The sequence below is a fragment of the Geotrypetes seraphini genome, chromosome 1 (genome assembly GCF_902459505.1).
Source record: "Geotrypetes seraphini chromosome 1, aGeoSer1.1, whole genome shotgun sequence".
NCBI classification, from domain to species: domain Eukaryota; kingdom Metazoa; phylum Chordata; class Amphibia; order Gymnophiona; family Dermophiidae; genus Geotrypetes; species Geotrypetes seraphini.
The window spans coordinates 75,071,017-75,089,245 of record NC_047084.1 but is presented as its reverse complement, the minus strand read 5'-3'; the positions used below and the strand labels follow the sequence as shown (position 1 = coordinate 75,089,245).

The window sequence follows — 18,229 nt, the reverse complement described above, 5'->3', positions numbered from 1 at the left end:
TGCATTCTAGAGATTACAGCATATTACTTTTAGCCATCAATTGCTTGACAGCACTTTTCTGATTTTAAGTTATGCATTGCTCTCAAGCTTTGATCTAGGAATGAGAGCAATAAAGCTGGTTCATGCAACAAGATGGCACTAGCTGCTGGCTGAGAAGAGTGCTGCTGCTCTGCTTAGAGAATCTATGAGTAAATTAGGGTTTTAATTGGATTTTTACACTAAAATTTGAGGAGTAATAATTTTTGATGTTGTTTTTAAGATATTTTTTGGCTTAGGATTGCATGTGGCTTCTAGAGAAAACTTTATATTCCCCTTTAGGCACGTGCTTCTTTGACTGTTTCTGACATTTTTTTTAAAAAATTATTTTTTACTTTAAACAAATAATTACAAGTAACAACACTTGTTAATTAAATACAGTGCCTAACAATACTATAAGCCAAACATTTTTAGGAAAAAAATTCAAAAAAATAAAAGGAAATCTAGGCACTTCCTCAGGCAACTAAAATAAAGAGGGGGAGAACTAAGAAAAATATTTGGGAGAATCATTACTAAATTAGCATAAATAAAGACAAATAGCAAAGTCAGCTAATTCTCGGGCATTCACATTATTTCATTTCTCTTTATACAGTGTCTGATGTTATCTTCTTGAGGTCCAAAAAAGACCTCAAGTGTTCAGGCTGGAAGAAGACATATCTTAAGCCTAAATATTTAATTACACATTTACATGGGTATGCCAACAAGTAATTAGCTCTTAGTTTCCTCATTTCTTCTCGAATTGTTTCCTTCTCTCCTGGGTAGATTTAATTACGTCCAGATATAACCATAACCTCTGTCCACAATAAAAGAAGCTGAATTTTTAAAAATATATTCTCATAATAGAGTTCAAATCTTGCTTAAAGACAAAGTTAACTATAAATGTAGCTCGTTCCTTGACCTGAGTTCTCTAGGATTTCAGTAATATTATGCAAATCTTTATCAAATCTTTATCGTTTACTTGATCTCCTGTTTCAGCCTTCTTGACTTTAGTAGCATGTAAATAATATGCTTTGTTTATTGGGGGAATAGTTTCCAGTGGCTACTTTAAATTTTCCAGAAGATATTTTTTGAAGACTTCTACAGGTGACAAGCCCAAAATTTTGGGGCAATTAAGTATTCTGAGATTTAAACATCTATATAGTTCTTAATTTGCTCAGTTTTCCTTAAAATAGATTTCTCATCTTTAATCACTTCATACAATGTATCTTTCAATAAAGTAGTCTCAGTTTGAATTTTTTACCATACAGTCCCTGTGAACCTTATCAGTGTTTAGTAAAAAGGCATCAACTTTAGAAGCCAATACCTCAAGATCCTGTGCAGTCTTTCCAACCATCACATCCAGTCTCTTTATGGCCTTTAGAAGTGTTCCCAAAGTTATCTCTGACTCTAACACTGGATTTCCAGCTTTCCCAATGTCCTCCTCTGTCTGTGATTTCTTCGGGGAAGACACTGCCTCCAGAGCCAGCTTCGGGGTCTCCTCCTCCACTCTCCCAGAACTCTACTCTGGTGTACGCTCTGCTGCTAGACATCAAGGAGCATTTAAAATCAGAGGAGACAAAGAGAGTTCCTGTTCCTCTAGGTCGAGCACTCCCACGTTCAACCCCAACGAAGAACTCAACCCCCGAATCTCAGCCTGAGGGCTGGCAGTGGCTGTTAGCCTCTTTAAAATCTGGAGAATTGTCTGTTGGAATGGAGTTGATGAGCCGGCACTGTAGCCCACACAGACCCCTTCCTTTTAGTGTGTGGAATTTCCTCCAAAGCAAAAATAAAAAAATAAAAAAACCACACCAGAATACTTGTGAAAGGTAAGCCGCTGAGGAAAATATGGAGTAGCACAGGCGCCATCAAGCACCGTCGGCCATCTTAGTTTTCCTTGACGTTCCTTTTGTGTTCTGACATTTGTTTGTCATTTATACTATTTGTTGTTTGTTGTTTGTTGTGCTAACGGATTTTAAAAAATGTTTGGATAATTTCCTAAAAGATAAGTACATAAGCCATTATTGAGATGGCTTGGGGAAATCCACTGCTTATTCTTAGGATAAGCAGCATAAAATCTGTTTTGCTCCTTGGGATCTAGCTAGGTACTTGGGACCTGGGTTGGCCACTGTTAGAAACAGGTTGTTGTGCTTGATGGACCTTTGGTCTGTCCCAGTATGGAAATTCTTATGTTCTTGAGTGTGTTCTGAGTCAGTAATCCAGCACAGCTAAAAAGGTGTTTAATAACTGCATTCGCAGGAAGTGTATTGTTCAGTCTGATAAAAAGTTCCTTCAAATCAGGCCACTTTTCAATATTATTAGTGGGAAAAACAAAAAAGTGGGACATGTGAGAATTCAAGATTCACACAAATTTTAATCCACCCTGAAAGAGACTCTAATACAGAGTATATATCACATCATGCATGTATCGCATCAACATGGCGGTGTTTCGGCTGGTTTGCCTTCAACAGGTGAACGAGCGTCAATGCAATACATGCATGATGTGACATATACTTTGTATTAGAGACTCTTTCCTGGTGGATTAAAATTTGTGGGAATCTTAACTCTCACGTGTACCACTTTTTTGTTTCTCCCATTGTTTGTTGCGTGAGACTTGTTTCCCCTGTCTCGTCTGGAGCTTAAAACTTCACGTGAGCTGCCCCTCTTCTCAGCTGATTCCCAGTTCTCCAACTGGGTCAGGAACTGCTCCAGTAACCAGACCAGAAACTGCATAGTTCACCCATTGCCATCCACTGGATACAGAGAAATATTGAGCATCTATGGTTGAACAGTGAAACATGCAGGACTTTTTTTTCCTGTTTCCATCTGTTGGTTCTGGACTGGTTTGGTGAGGGTACTAAACAAAGGTCTGTTCTTGGGCAAGTCTGAGTAGACTGGGCAAAGTGGAATCTGTTAGGGAGAGGTGGAGATAGTGGATGCTGTGTATGGGCAGATTGGGTGGGCCATTTGGTCTTTATCTGCAGTCATGTTTCTAGGTTTCTAGCCCTTGGGCAATATCGCTCACAGACATATTGAACAGAATCGGCTCAGCATCAATCCTTGAGGCACTCCACTACTCACCTTTCCTTCCACTGAGCAAATTCTGTTAACCCCACCTCTGCCATCTGTCCATCAACCAGTCTCTAATCCTGTTCACCACTTTGGGTCCTAACTTCAGCTGGTCAAGTTTATTCAAGAGCTTCTTATGAGGAACCATGTTAAAGGCTTTGCTGAAATCTAAGTACAGCAGAACTTCAATATTCGCGGGGGTTAGGGGCAGAGCTGGGCCACGAATATTGAAAAATCGCGGATAATTTTTAGGGCCAGCTCTGACCCACCCCTGCCTCCTTCCTGTGTCCCGGATCTTCCCCAAAGCTTACCTTGTGGTCTAGCGGCGACACGGAGCAGGAACGATCGTCCTACACTCCTGCCCCGTGCAAAGCTGTCATCAAAATGGCTGCTGTGAGTCTCAAGACTACAACAGGAACTTATGGCAGCCATTTTGATGATGGCTTTGCATGGGGCAAGAGCGTAGGATGATTGATCCTGCCCAACATCGCCGCTAAACCACCAGGTAAGGTCTGGGGAAGGTCCGATACAGAGTTTGTTGGGGGTTTTTTAGTCACAAATAACCAAATCCATGAGTACTGAAACCGCGGATTCGGAGGGAGAACTGTAAATTATATCTAGTACACTTCCTCGATCTAGGTCTCACCAGAGTCTTACATAGTGGCTTCAATACCTCTTTTATCCTACTAGCCACACATCTCCTTATGCACCCTAGCATCCTTCTAGCTTTTGCTGTTGCCTTTTCAACCTGTTTGGCCACCTTAAAATCATCACATGGCAGCCATCTGGTGTGACAGCTGATGCAGTATCGCCACAGAGAGGCTAATTTCTAAGAAGCTTGTCATCCCAAATTTATGGACAAATTACTGCTAAACTTTTGTACCAAAAGCATTTATTTGGAACACTCTAATTATCATATAAACTACTATGCAAAATCATAATTGCATTACTTGCAAACACATTACACAAAAAAAGAATGCCGAAAGTATCTCTACCCCTCTCTCCCTGACTACCTTATAATCCCTTGTGATCTAGTGGCTTAATCAGGGCAGGAGTGATCCCCACCCCAGTCACTCTTGTCTATGTCAGCTCTATTCTCAAAATAGTTGCCATGACCTCTTGTGGCAGTCCCATGAGATTGCCACTAGATTCATGGCAGCCATTTTGTGAGCAGAGCTAACATGGACAGGGATAGGGACAGGAGTGATTAGGGATGATTCCTGCCCTGACTACACCCCTAGAATGCCAGATATTTTAAAAATAGGCCCTAGGAGGGGCCCTTACAGGAAGGCAAGGGGGAAAGGCAACTTCTGTTCAGAGGGAAAAAGAAGGGGGAGGGTGGGAGATAAAAAAGACAAAGTGCTAATTTTTTTGTTTTCACCAAAAACGTATGGTCATTTTCAGCTTTCGGTCAAAACTGAGACTAGAAAGAAAAAGGATTTTGGGCCAGTTTCTGTGCCATAACCGAAACTGAATTTTAGTCAGGCTCTAAAGGTACATGTATTTCTCTTTATATATTTTATGAGAGACAAAACCTTTTATGTTAGTAAATGTTGCACAAGTTGCTCATGTGTTCCATCAAAATTATTTTTATATTATCTTTGCAACCACAAATTAGTAAAACACATTTAGAAATTGAAAACATATTAGTGTAACAGATTTCCAAATGCTGAAAGGGAACCACAAAATAACTGAGCATGCTATGCTATTTATATAAGATGAGAACTGCAGTAATTCCCTAAACAAGTCCTGAAGATCCCTCAGCCAGCTGTTTTTTAGGGTTTCCACAATAAATATGAATGCAATCATCTTCATATACTCAATATAGTTAATGACAAACTTCTCTATACTGAGCATGGTTTAAATAGGGGAAATTACTGCATTTTATTTGGGCAAGTGCAATGGGCTCCTGTTTATTAAGCTGCATTAGTTCCATAAAATGGGAATTATCATGTGCAGAACCATGCCAACAACTGATGAAGAGCCATAATTGTTAGTGCAATATTTTTTGTGTTAACTACTGAACATGGAAAGTGGTGTGGAATAGGAGAGGAATGTGTCTTACAGTTGTAGTCACTATGGGCTGGATTCCGTAAACCGTGCCTAAATTGGCAGGCGTCTTGAAAAAAGGCACCGGACAAATGTCAAGCATGCTTAGGCGCCCATCAAAAACTTAGGCGCTGGTAATATAAGCCAGGGTTTTACTGGCCCAACATTGCAGATGCCTAAGTTCTTTAGAGCATTGTGCCTGTGGTGCCTATCTCTGTCTCCAACCCTAAACATGTCTACTTTGGCATGAGGTGCTGCTATGTGCCATGTGATCGGCACCTTTCATTGAATCATGTAGGTGCCTATTGGCCAATTAATTATTTTTTTTCAATTATGAGCTTGTTAAAGCTCATAATTGAAGCTATTCTAGTGGTTTGGGCAATTAAAGTAGGTGCCTCTTATAAAATCTGGCCAAAAAGATGGAGATTTCATTAACTGTTCTATGGTATCTGGTATGGTTCAGATAACGCTGTAAAAAAATTTTCTCTGCATTAACCAAGTGACAAAATACTGGGATCCCTGCCAATAGTTAATATAAAGTTAGGCCTACCTTAATTGCCCAAACTACTTTAATAGCTTCAATTATAAGCTATTAACACACAAGTCAGTGTGTTTTAAATTTGGTTATTAATGCAATATGTTAATGCACTTCTAGAGGCCTTTCTACTAAAGTGTGTTAGGTGCTAATACACATCTAATGTAGCTTAAAATGGTGTATCCTGGGAAGTCCTGTGGTAACTGCCAAATGCGTATGTGCTAACTGCATGCATCCTCAGCTACCAGGAGTTCCAGGCAAATACTGACTATAATTAAGGAAGAAACTAAGGATTTAACACTGATGTTGTTATCCATCTGGGGAAAAATGAAATGTCCAACTCCACACTTGCAGCACAGAAAGCTTTTTGGGAGCTTGGTGAGGGCTTGAAACCTTTTGTAAAGACTTTAGCTTTTTCTGAAATACTGCCTGCATATGGAAAGAGAGAGCAAAAAGTAAAAAACACAGAGGACTTTAATAGCCTGGTGTCATCAAGAAGGCTTTAGGTACATAGGAGGATGGGGAAATACATGGAAGGACACCACACAATTGTTTCCCACGTACTCACCTTTATAGGACCCCCAGGGACCCCTGAAGAAGACTTTTTGTCGAAACGCGGACCGTGTTGGGTCCTGTATCCCTAGCGGACTAGGTCTTTTAAGGCTCTTATGTGGATGATTTATTTTTATGTGGATGGAATTATTTTATGTGGATGATTTCAGTGTACCTTTGGAACTTTGACACTTTCAAATAAAGTCCATTCAGGAACATCGTCACTCCACAGAGGTTTTTTTTTTGTTTTCTCTACATATTACTACAGCAGGAAAAAGAAACCTTGCAGAGAAATTTAGACAATATGTTTCTAGGCACCGGTCTGTAGTTTCCCAGATCTTCCCTTGAACCTTTCTTGAAGATCGGCATAACATTCTTCCGGAATCCTTCCTGATTTGATCAACAGATTGGCTATTAGTTGAAGCAGTTCAGCTATAGTGCCTTTCAGTTCCTTGATTACCCTTGGATGGATGGAATCCGGTCCCGGGGATTTATCATTTTTAAGCCTATCAATCTGCCTGCATACCTCTTCTAGACTAACCGTCAACCCTGTCAGTTTCCCGTCTTCGTTTCCTACGTATAGCCTGTCGGCTTCCGGAATGTTGTGTACATCCTCTTTGGTAAATACAGACGCAAAAAAATGTGTTCAGTTTGTTGGTGATGGCTTTGTCCTCCTTTATTCCATGGTCATCCAACGGCCCAACCGCTTCCTTCGCGGATTGCTTCCCCTTAATATATCGAAAGAACGGCTTGACGTTTTTTTTACCGCCTTGGCTATTTTTTCTTCGTAGTCTCTTTTGGCCCTTCTTACTGCCTTATGACACCTGCTTTGATGTTGATTGGGCTTTTACCAGTTTTCATCCGTTTTTGACCTTCTCCATTCCTTAAACGAAGTCTTTTTGTCTCTGATCGCTTCCTTCACCGCTAAAGTAAGCCACGCTGTTTCCTTGTTCTTTTTCCTCTTGGATTCTTTGTTGATACAAGGTATATATAGATTTTATGCCTCGATGACCGTGTCTTTAAAAAGGGACCATGCTTGCTCTAGCGTTTTTGCAGTGTCTATCTTCTTCATAATCTTCTTCCCCACCATGAGTCTCATCACTTCAAAATTCACTTTTTGGAAGTTCAGTGCCGTGGCCGTCGTTCTGGATCGAAGTTTTGCCCCTGTGTCCAGATTGAAACGGATCATATTGTGATCACTGCTTCTCAGCATCCCTTCTACTTCTACACCTTGCGTTGGTCCTCGTAGTCCATGTAGAATTAAGTCCAGAACTGCATTTCCTCTCGTATTTTCCTTGACAAGTTGTTCCAGGAAGCAATTGCCTACACCATCCAGGAACTTGGTCTCCCTACCGCAGCTGGAGGTGCCTAGGTTCCAGTCTATCTTCGGATAATTGAAGTCACCCATGATAATTGTGTTGCCTCCCTTGCAGTTGCATTTAATCTCATATGTCATTTCTCCATCAATTTCTTAGGACTGTCCTGGGGGTCGTTAGTAGATGCCGATCTTCGTTTCCGTTCCATTTGTTCCCAGAATTTTGACCCATAGAGACTCTACCTTATTTTTCATTTCTGGCGTGTTCTCTCTGGTAGACTCAATTCCCTCTTTGCCGTATAGGGTAATACCCCCACCTTTTTGACCAACTCTGTCTCTGCGGTATAGCTTGTATCCCGGTAGCACAGTGTCCCAGACGTTTTCCTCGTTCCACCATGTTTCCATGATGCTGATGATGTCAAGGTTATCTTTTTGTGCCATATCTTCAAATTCCCCCATCTTATTCCTTAGGCTCCTTGCGTTCGTGTACATTCACTTGAGTTTGCAGCCTGTTACTTTCTTGCATTTCCTTCCCTCTTGCACCTCCATGCAAATCATTTGCATGCAAAAAAGATAGTGAATCAATCGCTGTTTCAAAATTGGCCAGGAATTGGCCAACAGTGATTAAATCGCTATCTTTAGTGAATCTGGGTCTTATGCTCAGACATAGTCAAATTCAAATATAGAAGCTTTTGAAAAGTATATTATTGTGTACTGCTGTACTGCATCTGTCACTGTTTGTTGTGTTTTTATTAAGTAAACACCATGTACACATTTGTTACAATTAAACGTTGTTTAGCAAACATAACAACTACAGTGGTACCTTGGTTTAAGAGCATAATTCGTTCCAGAAGCATGCTCTTAAACCAAAACACTCGTATATCAAAGCAACTTTCCCCATAGAAGATAATGGAAACTTGAACAATTCGTTCCACCAAACCCCCCCCCCCCCCGAGGCTACCGGCGCTGCTCCATCCCCCCCCGCTCTAACCGGCATCGCACCCCCCCCAAATCGGCATCGCAAACCCCCCCCCCCCGCAAACGCCCCCCGCGAGAACCGCAAAGCACTTCTGTGCTGAAAGCGGCATCCACCCGCCCTTCCTCCCAAGCACGATCCTTACCCCTTCTGCTCATTGTAAGGGTGAATGCGAGCTCCCGCCTCTTGCCTGGGCTGGGCCTTGAACATCTGCGCATGCTCAAGGCCTTCTGGCTCTCGTTCTCTCGGAGATCTCCGAGAGAACGAGAGCCAGAAGGCCTTGAGCATGCGCAGATGCTCAAGGCCCAGCCCAGGCAAGAGGCGGGAGCTCGCATTCACCCTTACAACGAGCAGAAGGGGTAAGGACCGTGCTTGGGAGGAAGGGCGGGCGGATGCCGCTTTCTGCACGGGGGTGCTTTGCGGTTCGCACGGGGGGTGGTGGTTGCGATGCCGGTTAGAGTGGGGGGGAGGTGCTCGTACACCAGAACATGCTCAGTTTGCGAGGCAAAAGTTTGCTGAGTGTTTTGCTCGTCTTGCAAAACACTCGCAAACCGGGTTACTCACAAACCGAGGTTCCACTGTACTTTTATTTTTTGTGTCTTCATTGTGGATTCTACAAATATGGTAACCCTAGGTGGAGACCTATATGTTTTCAGTGTTTCTTTAACACTTTTTTCTGCTCTTATGTTTTTTCTTGTATAACATGACAACTAGATTCTATATGCGCTGATTTCCCCCAGCAGGAAACCTAGAAGCCAAAGTGGATTAAAAGCTATTAGTTTAGGCAAGATTAATTAACTTCTCAGAAGTATCCTTGCTTGCTCAGAAACTACCCCTAATTGCTCCTTTCTGTTTCATATTCCCTAAGACATCTATCTGCTTTCTCCTTCTTCATAGCCAGTACTTCTAGTTAGGGTTGTTTTTTGGGGGATGTTTTTTTTTTGAAGGGGGGTTAAATCCCAAATCTTTACCCTCCTGTTCTTTAGCCACAATGACAAAAGATGAGGCAAACTTCCCGTGGGTAAATTGGCAGCTACTGTGAGAGGTTTATCTGACTGTATAAGTTCAAAACTGAGAGCAGCACAATACCAAACAGAGTTATTGGTGCCACTGTTTATTGGTTTTCATCATAAAGCGTATGGGGACAGACTTAAAGATCTCAATCTGTATACTTTGGAGGAAAGGCGGGAGAGGGGAGATATGATAGAGACGTTTAAATACCTACGAGGTGTAAATATGCATGAATCGAGTATATCTTTGATTTGAAAGGAAGCTCTGGAATGAGAGGGCATAGGATGAAGTTAAGAGGTGATAGGCTCAAGAGTAATCTAAGGAAATACTTTTTTACAGAAAGGGTGGTAGATACGTGTCTGAATTCAAAAGTGTGGGATAGGCACGTGGGATCTCTTAGAGAGAGGAAGAGATAATGGTTACTGGGGATGGGTAGACTGGATGGGCTATTTGGCCTTTATCTGCCATCATGTTTCTATTAAAATATCTAAATTCCACAGGTAAGTCATTCCACATTTCTGTTGCCACAAAGTTGGCTCAGAATTGGATCCTTCTAAAATAAAAGGTGTTAGAAATTTAGCTTTTGCCACTGTTCTTGCTTGAACACAGGAAAGAACACATTTGAATTTGCAGCTCACCTTTGCGTTGGGATGACGACTAATGATGAGGTTAATGGGTCCTGGACCACACTCACTCAGGATAGCATATGCTTCGCTCAAAGCTGCATGCCTCAGGCTCACTGAATCTGCTTCCAGGATCTGATCTCCACGACTACAGACACAAACAAACCAGCTTTCATCATTAGCACTAGACCTTTGATCAAGTTGAGAAATATTTGCTTCAAATTTAAAATTCTTCACAGGTGTTTATGTGTTGATAATTTAAAGAAAGCATCAAAAGCAATAAGTTTTTCAACACACATTTCCATGTTAGAATTCGTCAGTTCAGCCAGAGGGATCAGTTTTCAGGATATGTGAAAAGCAACACGTTTATTTTGAGAATATTTTGGGAAATGTTAAGTTCTGTTCTGATGGGATAATATTTCATAGAATGGGCAGAAAATGGTGGTTTGCCTACTCCACAGGATATTATCAGGTTTAAAAATAAACAAGGCAAAAATGCAGTAGAATGGAAAAAGTTTGCAATTTTTAGCCTGTTTTAGAAAAAGAAATTCCTATCCAGTTTTATGCAAAATAAAAAAAAACATACTCATCAACGTAAATATGTTCCACAAACTTCTGCAGAGGCAAAAGCCTATGAGCTGATAGTCAAAGCAAGCTATGTGTTTGCCAGTGGGTGGGAAAGGCCAGATTCTGTAACCAGCGCCAATAATGGCAGCCACCAATCACATGTCAATCACACATTGGCACAGGTTTCAGAATCGCACCTAAGGAAAAGAAAGGCACTGGAAATGTAGGCCAGGCTTTTCTGGGCATACATTTCTGGTGCCTACATAGGCGCTTTAGGCCGACTTTGGTGTTTGGCGGCCTAAAGCACCTACGTAGGTGTGATTCTGGCACTTTTTATTTAAGTTCCAGTAGGCATTTAAACCTTGTCGTTTCTAACAGTGTTCTTCAATTAAATTAGGTGCCCGGTAGGGTGCCTACCGGTGCATAAGTTTGAGTGGCGGTTTTAGAATTTCCTTCGAAATGCATTTTGATTTATTTATCCATAGATTTTCACACATTAGGGATAATATTTTGCCAGTTACATTACTAATCAGCCAGATTTTAACTGTATAGTTAGGAGCCAGGTTAGTGGAGGGACATATGTAATGCTAGCAATTATGGACCCAATATTTAAAAAAAGCTAAGTTAGAGCCTATTTGTAGTTAAATTCAGAAGCCTAAATTTTCAGCTGAAAATTTACCTTTAAAAGCTTAAATGTCAAAAAAAGATAAGATGTCCACAAGACGGCATAAACTAGCACTTGGACATCTTACTAGTCAAAACGTCCAAGTGGTCATTTTCAAAACTGACTTTTTAGATGTCTATCTGGTCATTTTGTCTCCATTGCGTCTAACTCTTAAGGGGGCGTGTTTTGGGTGTGCTTAGGACTTGGACATTCTGCAGGGATAATCAAACTTTTAACAAAACGTTCAGGGCAGCATTTAGATGTTTAGGGCTAGACCTGTTTTTAAAACAAATAAGGGTCAAAAAGGTGCCCAAACTGACCAGGTGACCACTGAAGGGATTAAGGCCATACAAACATAGCTCAGCAAATCATAGGGACATTCTAAGAGGTACTACAGTGAATGTCAAATTATAAGTCCCAGGTACCCATCACTATAACCTGCTTATATTGTCTGGTGAGCTCTCCAAAACCTACCCAAAACCTACTGTATCTACATAAAGATGACACCTGCAGGCATAAGGGCTATTGTTCTGTTGTACAGGTGGGTACAGTAAGTTTTGGGTGGGTTTTGGTGGGCTCACCAGACAATATAAGCAAGTTATGGTTACGTGTACCTGAGACTTTTTAATGTGATGTTCACTATAGTACCCTCCTAGAGTGTCCCTCTGCTCTGCTAAGAATGCTGGCTGCTTAGACATCCCAATGTGTTTTTTTCATTTGGATGTTTTTGTATTCGAAAATGGCCAAAAAAGACTCACTAAGGGCCAAAATGTCTGGATAGGTCTTGTTAAAAAAAAAAAAAAGATAGATGTCTTGCGATTTCAAAAATGGACATTTTGTTTCTACTGGATTTCTGGACATCTTTCCCAAAAAATGTACAAACTCAGACTTAGATGTCCTACTGAAAATGCCCTTCCACATTTATAACTTTATTTATTTATTCATTCATATAACCAAAAATTATACACATACAAACAAGACTGGAAAGCACATGAAAAATTTACAATGGTAAATTACATGTTTATAACTTTAGATCTGCAATTCATTTGCCTAGAATTAGGAGCTTGATTTATCAGCCTAATGCTGAAAATTAGGGCTAAGCTCCTAAGATTTTTTTCCCTATGTTAAATTTGCCCCTATTACCACCCACTCTTTATGCTCAATTTAGGAGTTTAGTGAAATTCTGAATATAAATTTACTTGCCCATAGTAAATTTGGAGAGATGTCAAATTAGGAGCATAACTCTCAAAGTTAGAGGCACAAATCTTTTGAATTCCGGGTCCTGTTTAGCAGAAAAAGTCAGTTAAGTTATTGTTTTATCTTATCCTGCAGAATAGCAGACTAAATCTAAATAAATAGTGCTGAAACAGTTATCACGGAATACAGTATATACTGTACATTCAGGGACTGATTCTACAAACAGCGTCCCGACTGTAGGTAGCGATAGACATCCTACCACCGTCTCACCAGTCAATCGGATTGCACCTTTTTTAAAAAGAGCCATCCAGCAAAGTATGCCTACAATATAGGCATCTGTCTCACGCTTACAGAGGCACCTAGGCACACCTACCGATGCCCAAGGCTGGCATGGTTTCCACTGAAAGTCACCTTGGGTGTCCGTAAGCATCCCTATGCATCTCCATTAGGCATAAGAGACACACATTAGAGAATGACACGGTGACAAAATTCATCACTGTTCCCGTCCCTGCGAATAACCGCGGGAAACCATCTTCATGTCATTCTTTAAGGAGAGAGGGAAGAATCAGAGTATGAATGGCCACAACCACTGACCTGCAAGCTTTGCGTTGAAGAATGCTGGTGTAGAAAGACTGAGGTTGAAATAGACACTAGAAAATGACATGGGATTATTTCCCACGGTTATCCGCGGGGACGGGGACGGTGATGAATTTTGTCACCATGTCATTCTCTAACAAACATCAAATGTAAAATTCTGGCCTTCATTTAAGGCGTTTGTTAGGAAAAAATAGACAGTATTCTCTAAAGGACACAGATGAATGATTGACAGCGATCGGTGGCCACAGAGATCAGGCCCTCAGTGCTGCTATAAATAGGGAAAGTGGTGCTGAATATATGCATTGATTTAAGCACCAGTGCTTGCACTTTGTTTGCTTTTCTGATGTGCTTTAATACATCCTTGGTCAAGTCAAAAATTCTTCTAAAACATATCAGTAAAAATATGACACACAATTATGGAAAAACATGGTGAATATCTCCAACCATCTAAAGGCTAAAAATGAAACAGCCTAGGCTCACTGGGAAATGGGAAGCTCATACCATGAATGCTGAAAGACTGTAACCCACCAGAGATCTAAAGAAAAACAAAACCGGGCAAGAGGTGCAAATTCATAAGCTTTAAATTAAGGATTGCGGAAACCAGTGAAAGAACACAAAGCTTTTCTGAAAACACTGCTTGGTGGTCACATGGGGCTCCTCGTCTCTTTTCTCTTCATCAGCAGACATCTGGTAGCATTCAGAAAAGGAACATTGTCTAAGGATGTCATTAAAGGACATTCCCTTAGAATTGGAAACATATTTTCCGCAGTAAGATCTTACATGTAACCTTTTAATTTTGTATTTATTTACTTTGGTAATGATTATATGAACTGTAATTTATATCAAAGGGCACTTGCAGAAAGCAGACCAAGAATATTGTTATAGGTGATAGAATTTCAACAACCCATGTCCAATTTTGGAGCAGAAGTGCTAAGTTTGTATATCATGTGAACAAAGTTTCTACTGTCTGAAGATTTTTGAGGGTACAACTCTGCTTCTAATTAGGAAGACAAAGTGCTTTTAATAGGCAATATCGACACAAACTGCAATGAAGACAGCAGGGAGATTCAAAAAAGAAAAGAGATAATGTACAGAAAACTAGATCTCTCCAGATACTATTATAAACAAGTAAAATCTAAAGGGTTTGTTTACCTTTCCCAGAGAAGGAGAAAGGAGTGAGCTTCTCACAGGAGCAAGGACAGGGCCTGGATCCCAAGCAGTACTGAAACATCTCCAGCTAGGCCTCAGCTTCAGCCAGGCCAATGAGATGTGCAGGAACAGCTCGAGGACCCAGCCAGGCCACAAAGATTTCCCTGACACTAGCCCAAGAGGAAGAAACATCAGGAGAGCAATATAGAGAGCTGTGTGAATGGTACAGCCACACAGGGCACCAAAACTGTTCTCCACCATTATTTCCTCTGCTTGTCCCTGGTGCCATGGAGAGTGCAAGGCACCAAGGAGTGCTTTACATAAAGCCTGAATTCGTCTTGGTGCAGTCCTGGAGCAGGAATAGGACAATATCAGACCCTCCTCTCTCCAACTACACCAGAAAAGAAACATAGTAACATACAACCACAAGTACAAGGGGACACTCGGAGAAATTAAAAGGGGACAGATTTAGAACAAATGCCAGAAAGTTCTTTTTCACCCAGAGGGTGGTGGATACTTGGAACGCGCTTCCGGAGGCTGTGATAGGCCGGAGCACGTTACAAGGCTTCAAAGAAGGTTTGGATAGGTTCCTAGAGGATAAAAGAATTGAGGGGTACAGATAGGAGTAGCTTTAGGTTATAGGGATAGTCTGGGACCATTGCTCAGGCAATGGGCCTGATGGGCCACGTGGGAGCGGACCGCTGGGCGAGATGGACCTCTGGTCTGCCTCAGCGGAGGCAACTTCTTATGTTCTTATGTTCTTATGACAGAAAAAAGACCCAAATGGTCTATCCCAGGGCTGCCCAACTCCGGTCCTCGAGATCTACTGGCAGGCCAGGTTTTCTGGAGATTCACAATGAACATGTATGAGAGAGATCTGCATACCAAGAAGGCAGTGTAGGCAAATCTCTCTCATACATGTTCATTGTGGATATCCAGAAAACCTGGTCTGCCAGTAGATCTCGAGGACTGGACTTGGCCATGCGTAGTCTATCCAGTCTGCCCAACCTGATTCAATCAAAAAAATTTGTTGGTTTTTTTTTTCTTCTTCTTAGCTATTTCTGGGCAAGAATCCAAAGCTTTGCCCAGTACTGTTCTTAGGTTCCAACTACTGAAGTCTCTGTCAAAGCTCACTCCAGTTCGTCTACATTCTCCCAGCCATTGAAGCCCTCCCCAGCCCATCCTCCACCAAATGGCCATATACAGACACAGACCGTGCAAGTCTGCCCAGTGCTGGCCTTAGTTCTTCAATATTTACAATTATTTTCTTATTCTAGATCCTCTGTGTTCATCCCACGCTTTTTTGAACTCCGTCACCGTTTTCTTCTCCACCACCTCTCTCGGGAGCACATTCCAGGCATCCACCACCCTCTCCGTAAAGAAGAATTTCCTTACATTGCACTTGAGTCTACCACCCCTCAACCTCAAATTATGTCCTCTGGTTTTACCATTTTCCTTTCTCTGGAAAAGATTTTGTTCTACGTGAATACCTTTCAAGTATTTGAACGTCTGAATCATATCTCCCCTGTCCCTCCTTTCTTCTAAGGTATACATATTCGGGGCATCCAGTCTCTTCTCATACATCTTTTGGCGCAAACCTCCTATCATTTTCGTCAACCTCCTCTGGACCGCTTCAAGCCTTTCGTGTCCTTCACCAGATATGGTCTCCAAAACTGAACACAATACTCCAAGTGGGGTCTCACCAATGACCTGTATGGGAGCTGATGCATACTACAGAGAGAGACTGAGGGCACTTGCTGAAGGAACAGCCTGTCAGGAACATCACAGAGCCCCATCTCAAAGCAGAAAGGAGGAGAAGTGCTGCAAAGATATAAAAGCCCTCCCTCCTCAGTGGTAGAAGAGATGCTTGATGGAAGGATGGGACACCCTAAACTTGGATATTAAAAAGTGGTGCCCCTCTGAAGTTTTTCTTAACTTTCAGCCATGTTATATTTGGCAAATGCAGGGAACAGGAATTTACTTTTGCTTATTTAACTCTCTGATACTCTTGAACTAAGCTGCCCGAGGCTGAAGGGCTCCTGCTAAAGCCGGTGATATTGACCAAGACCTACAATGCTGCTTAAACATCAGAAATTCATATATTTGTTACGTTGAGGTTGTGTTTTGACCTAAGTCAGTATTCTTTATTTAAAGACTCAGGGCCCAGTGGATTCCCCCATTCACTCCAGGAGTGCTTCCTAATCACAGTACGCATGATAAGCATGACAGGAGATCACAGCTAGCAGCATTAGCCCTCCCAGCTGCCCCTTTCACCAGCTTACCATGCACTTTAAAATTGTGTGCAGCTTTTTACACTTGCATAATTGTATTACTCATAGATTTGGTGTTATGAGGTTGTAATGAATAGTTTGTATTATTTAACAATTTTAATAGATATTTAAAATTATAATTGTTTTTAGAGCAATGGGGGCATCTCATTTTGCTGCTGCTGCTGCTGCTCGGCCTATCCTTAGTTGAGTTTGGCTGCAGACACTGCGTGCTTCTCTGAGTCAGGGACTAACCACCACCATTCATGTCTAAATATGGTACTTAAGAGTGTAACTTACAATATTGTGTATGCCTACCTTGCATTTATGAACCAAGAAACGTTTTGTGTAAATGATAAAAAAAGCACTCTAGCACTTACGTACATAAGTGTGCATTATATACATGTCCTCAAAGTTTAGCTAAAACGCAAGAGAAAATATCCCAGTGGATATAAGGGAGAACTACTTAAGGATCTCAAGCGCTCACAGCTAAAGGCTCGCTGTATATTACGAGCCAGTAGCCATAGGGTGAGCTATCATTGGTCCTGTATATTCTCCTAATTTCTCTATTTTATCAAAACCTACTTTATTAATTTTTTATTATTATTATTATTTCTTCTGGTATTATTTTGTCCTTGTTTTATTTTAAAAACAATTAAATATTATGCAAATCTTATTTGCCTATTTGCTTATTTGCATATTAGCTGCATCCAACATTTTTCAAATCATTCTTAAGTGTTGTTAACGTGGTGATATCCTCATTTATCAGATAGTACTTTCTCATTCAGCAATATAGGAATTCTGAAGTACTTAGCTTCTAGACATGACGACGGAAGATCTCCGTTTCGCTCAAATTACAAGAGCTTCGTCAGGAAAGGCACCAGTATTCAAACTACAAATAGTTCTCTCTTATATCCACTAGGATATTTTCTCTTGCGTTTTAGCTAAACTTTGAGGATATTTTAGTGTGTTTCACAAGAAATTTTGAGGTGTTTGTCATTATATACATGTGACAGTATTCTATAACATACATGCTCAAATAACACAAGTTAATATTATGTAAATCATATATATTCCCCCTTATATAACTGTAAATTGGCGTAGGAACTGGAGGTGGAGCTGGGGGCAGTATTTAGATCTACCCATGTAAAAGGCATTCTGCTGCCCTGGGAAGGGGAGGGTAGACAGAAGGGGAATGATAGATGGGGGTGGGGGAGAGAAAGGAGATGCTGGCCTGTGGAGGGGGTAGACTGATGAGATTGGGGGGGGGGGGGACGAGAGGTATAAATTCTACACCTTGCGCTGGTCCTCGTAGTCCATTTAGAATTAAGGTGGTGGAAAAAACCCCAGTAGCAGCCCTGTCCCTGACTTACTTATTTCCCCTAAAACTTTCCCACTACCCCCTCCTTTAACCAGAGGCTTGCTGCTAGCACTGCCTCTAGAACAGGGGTGCCCAACGCGTCGATCGCGATCGACCAGTAGCTCAGGAAGGCAACTCGAGTCGATCGCACTCGTGTTGCCGTCCTGATCTATGGGCCGATCAGCCTTCCTCTCCAGTGTTCTCCCTAGGGCCTTTTAGCTGGGCGGTCCGCCCAGCTGTCATCTGCCGCTGCTGAACATTAAAAAAAACCCCAAAAAAACCGGCT

General features: G+C 41.4%; 1 protein-coding gene across 7 annotated transcripts in view; it reads right to left on the bottom strand.

Moving 5' to 3' along the window:
• Positions 1-18,229, bottom strand: part of PDZD2 (PDZ domain containing 2) — a 487,038-nt gene that overhangs the window by 99,110 nt on the left and 369,699 nt on the right. For all 7 annotated transcript variants that reach the window (XM_033933443.1, XM_033933453.1, XM_033933424.1 and 4 more), the window contains one exon: positions 10,158-10,290. In XM_033933443.1, coding sequence (XP_033789334.1) covers positions 10,158-10,290 — 133 coding nt within the window. The remainder of the gene's footprint in view (positions 1-10,157; positions 10,291-18,229) is intronic.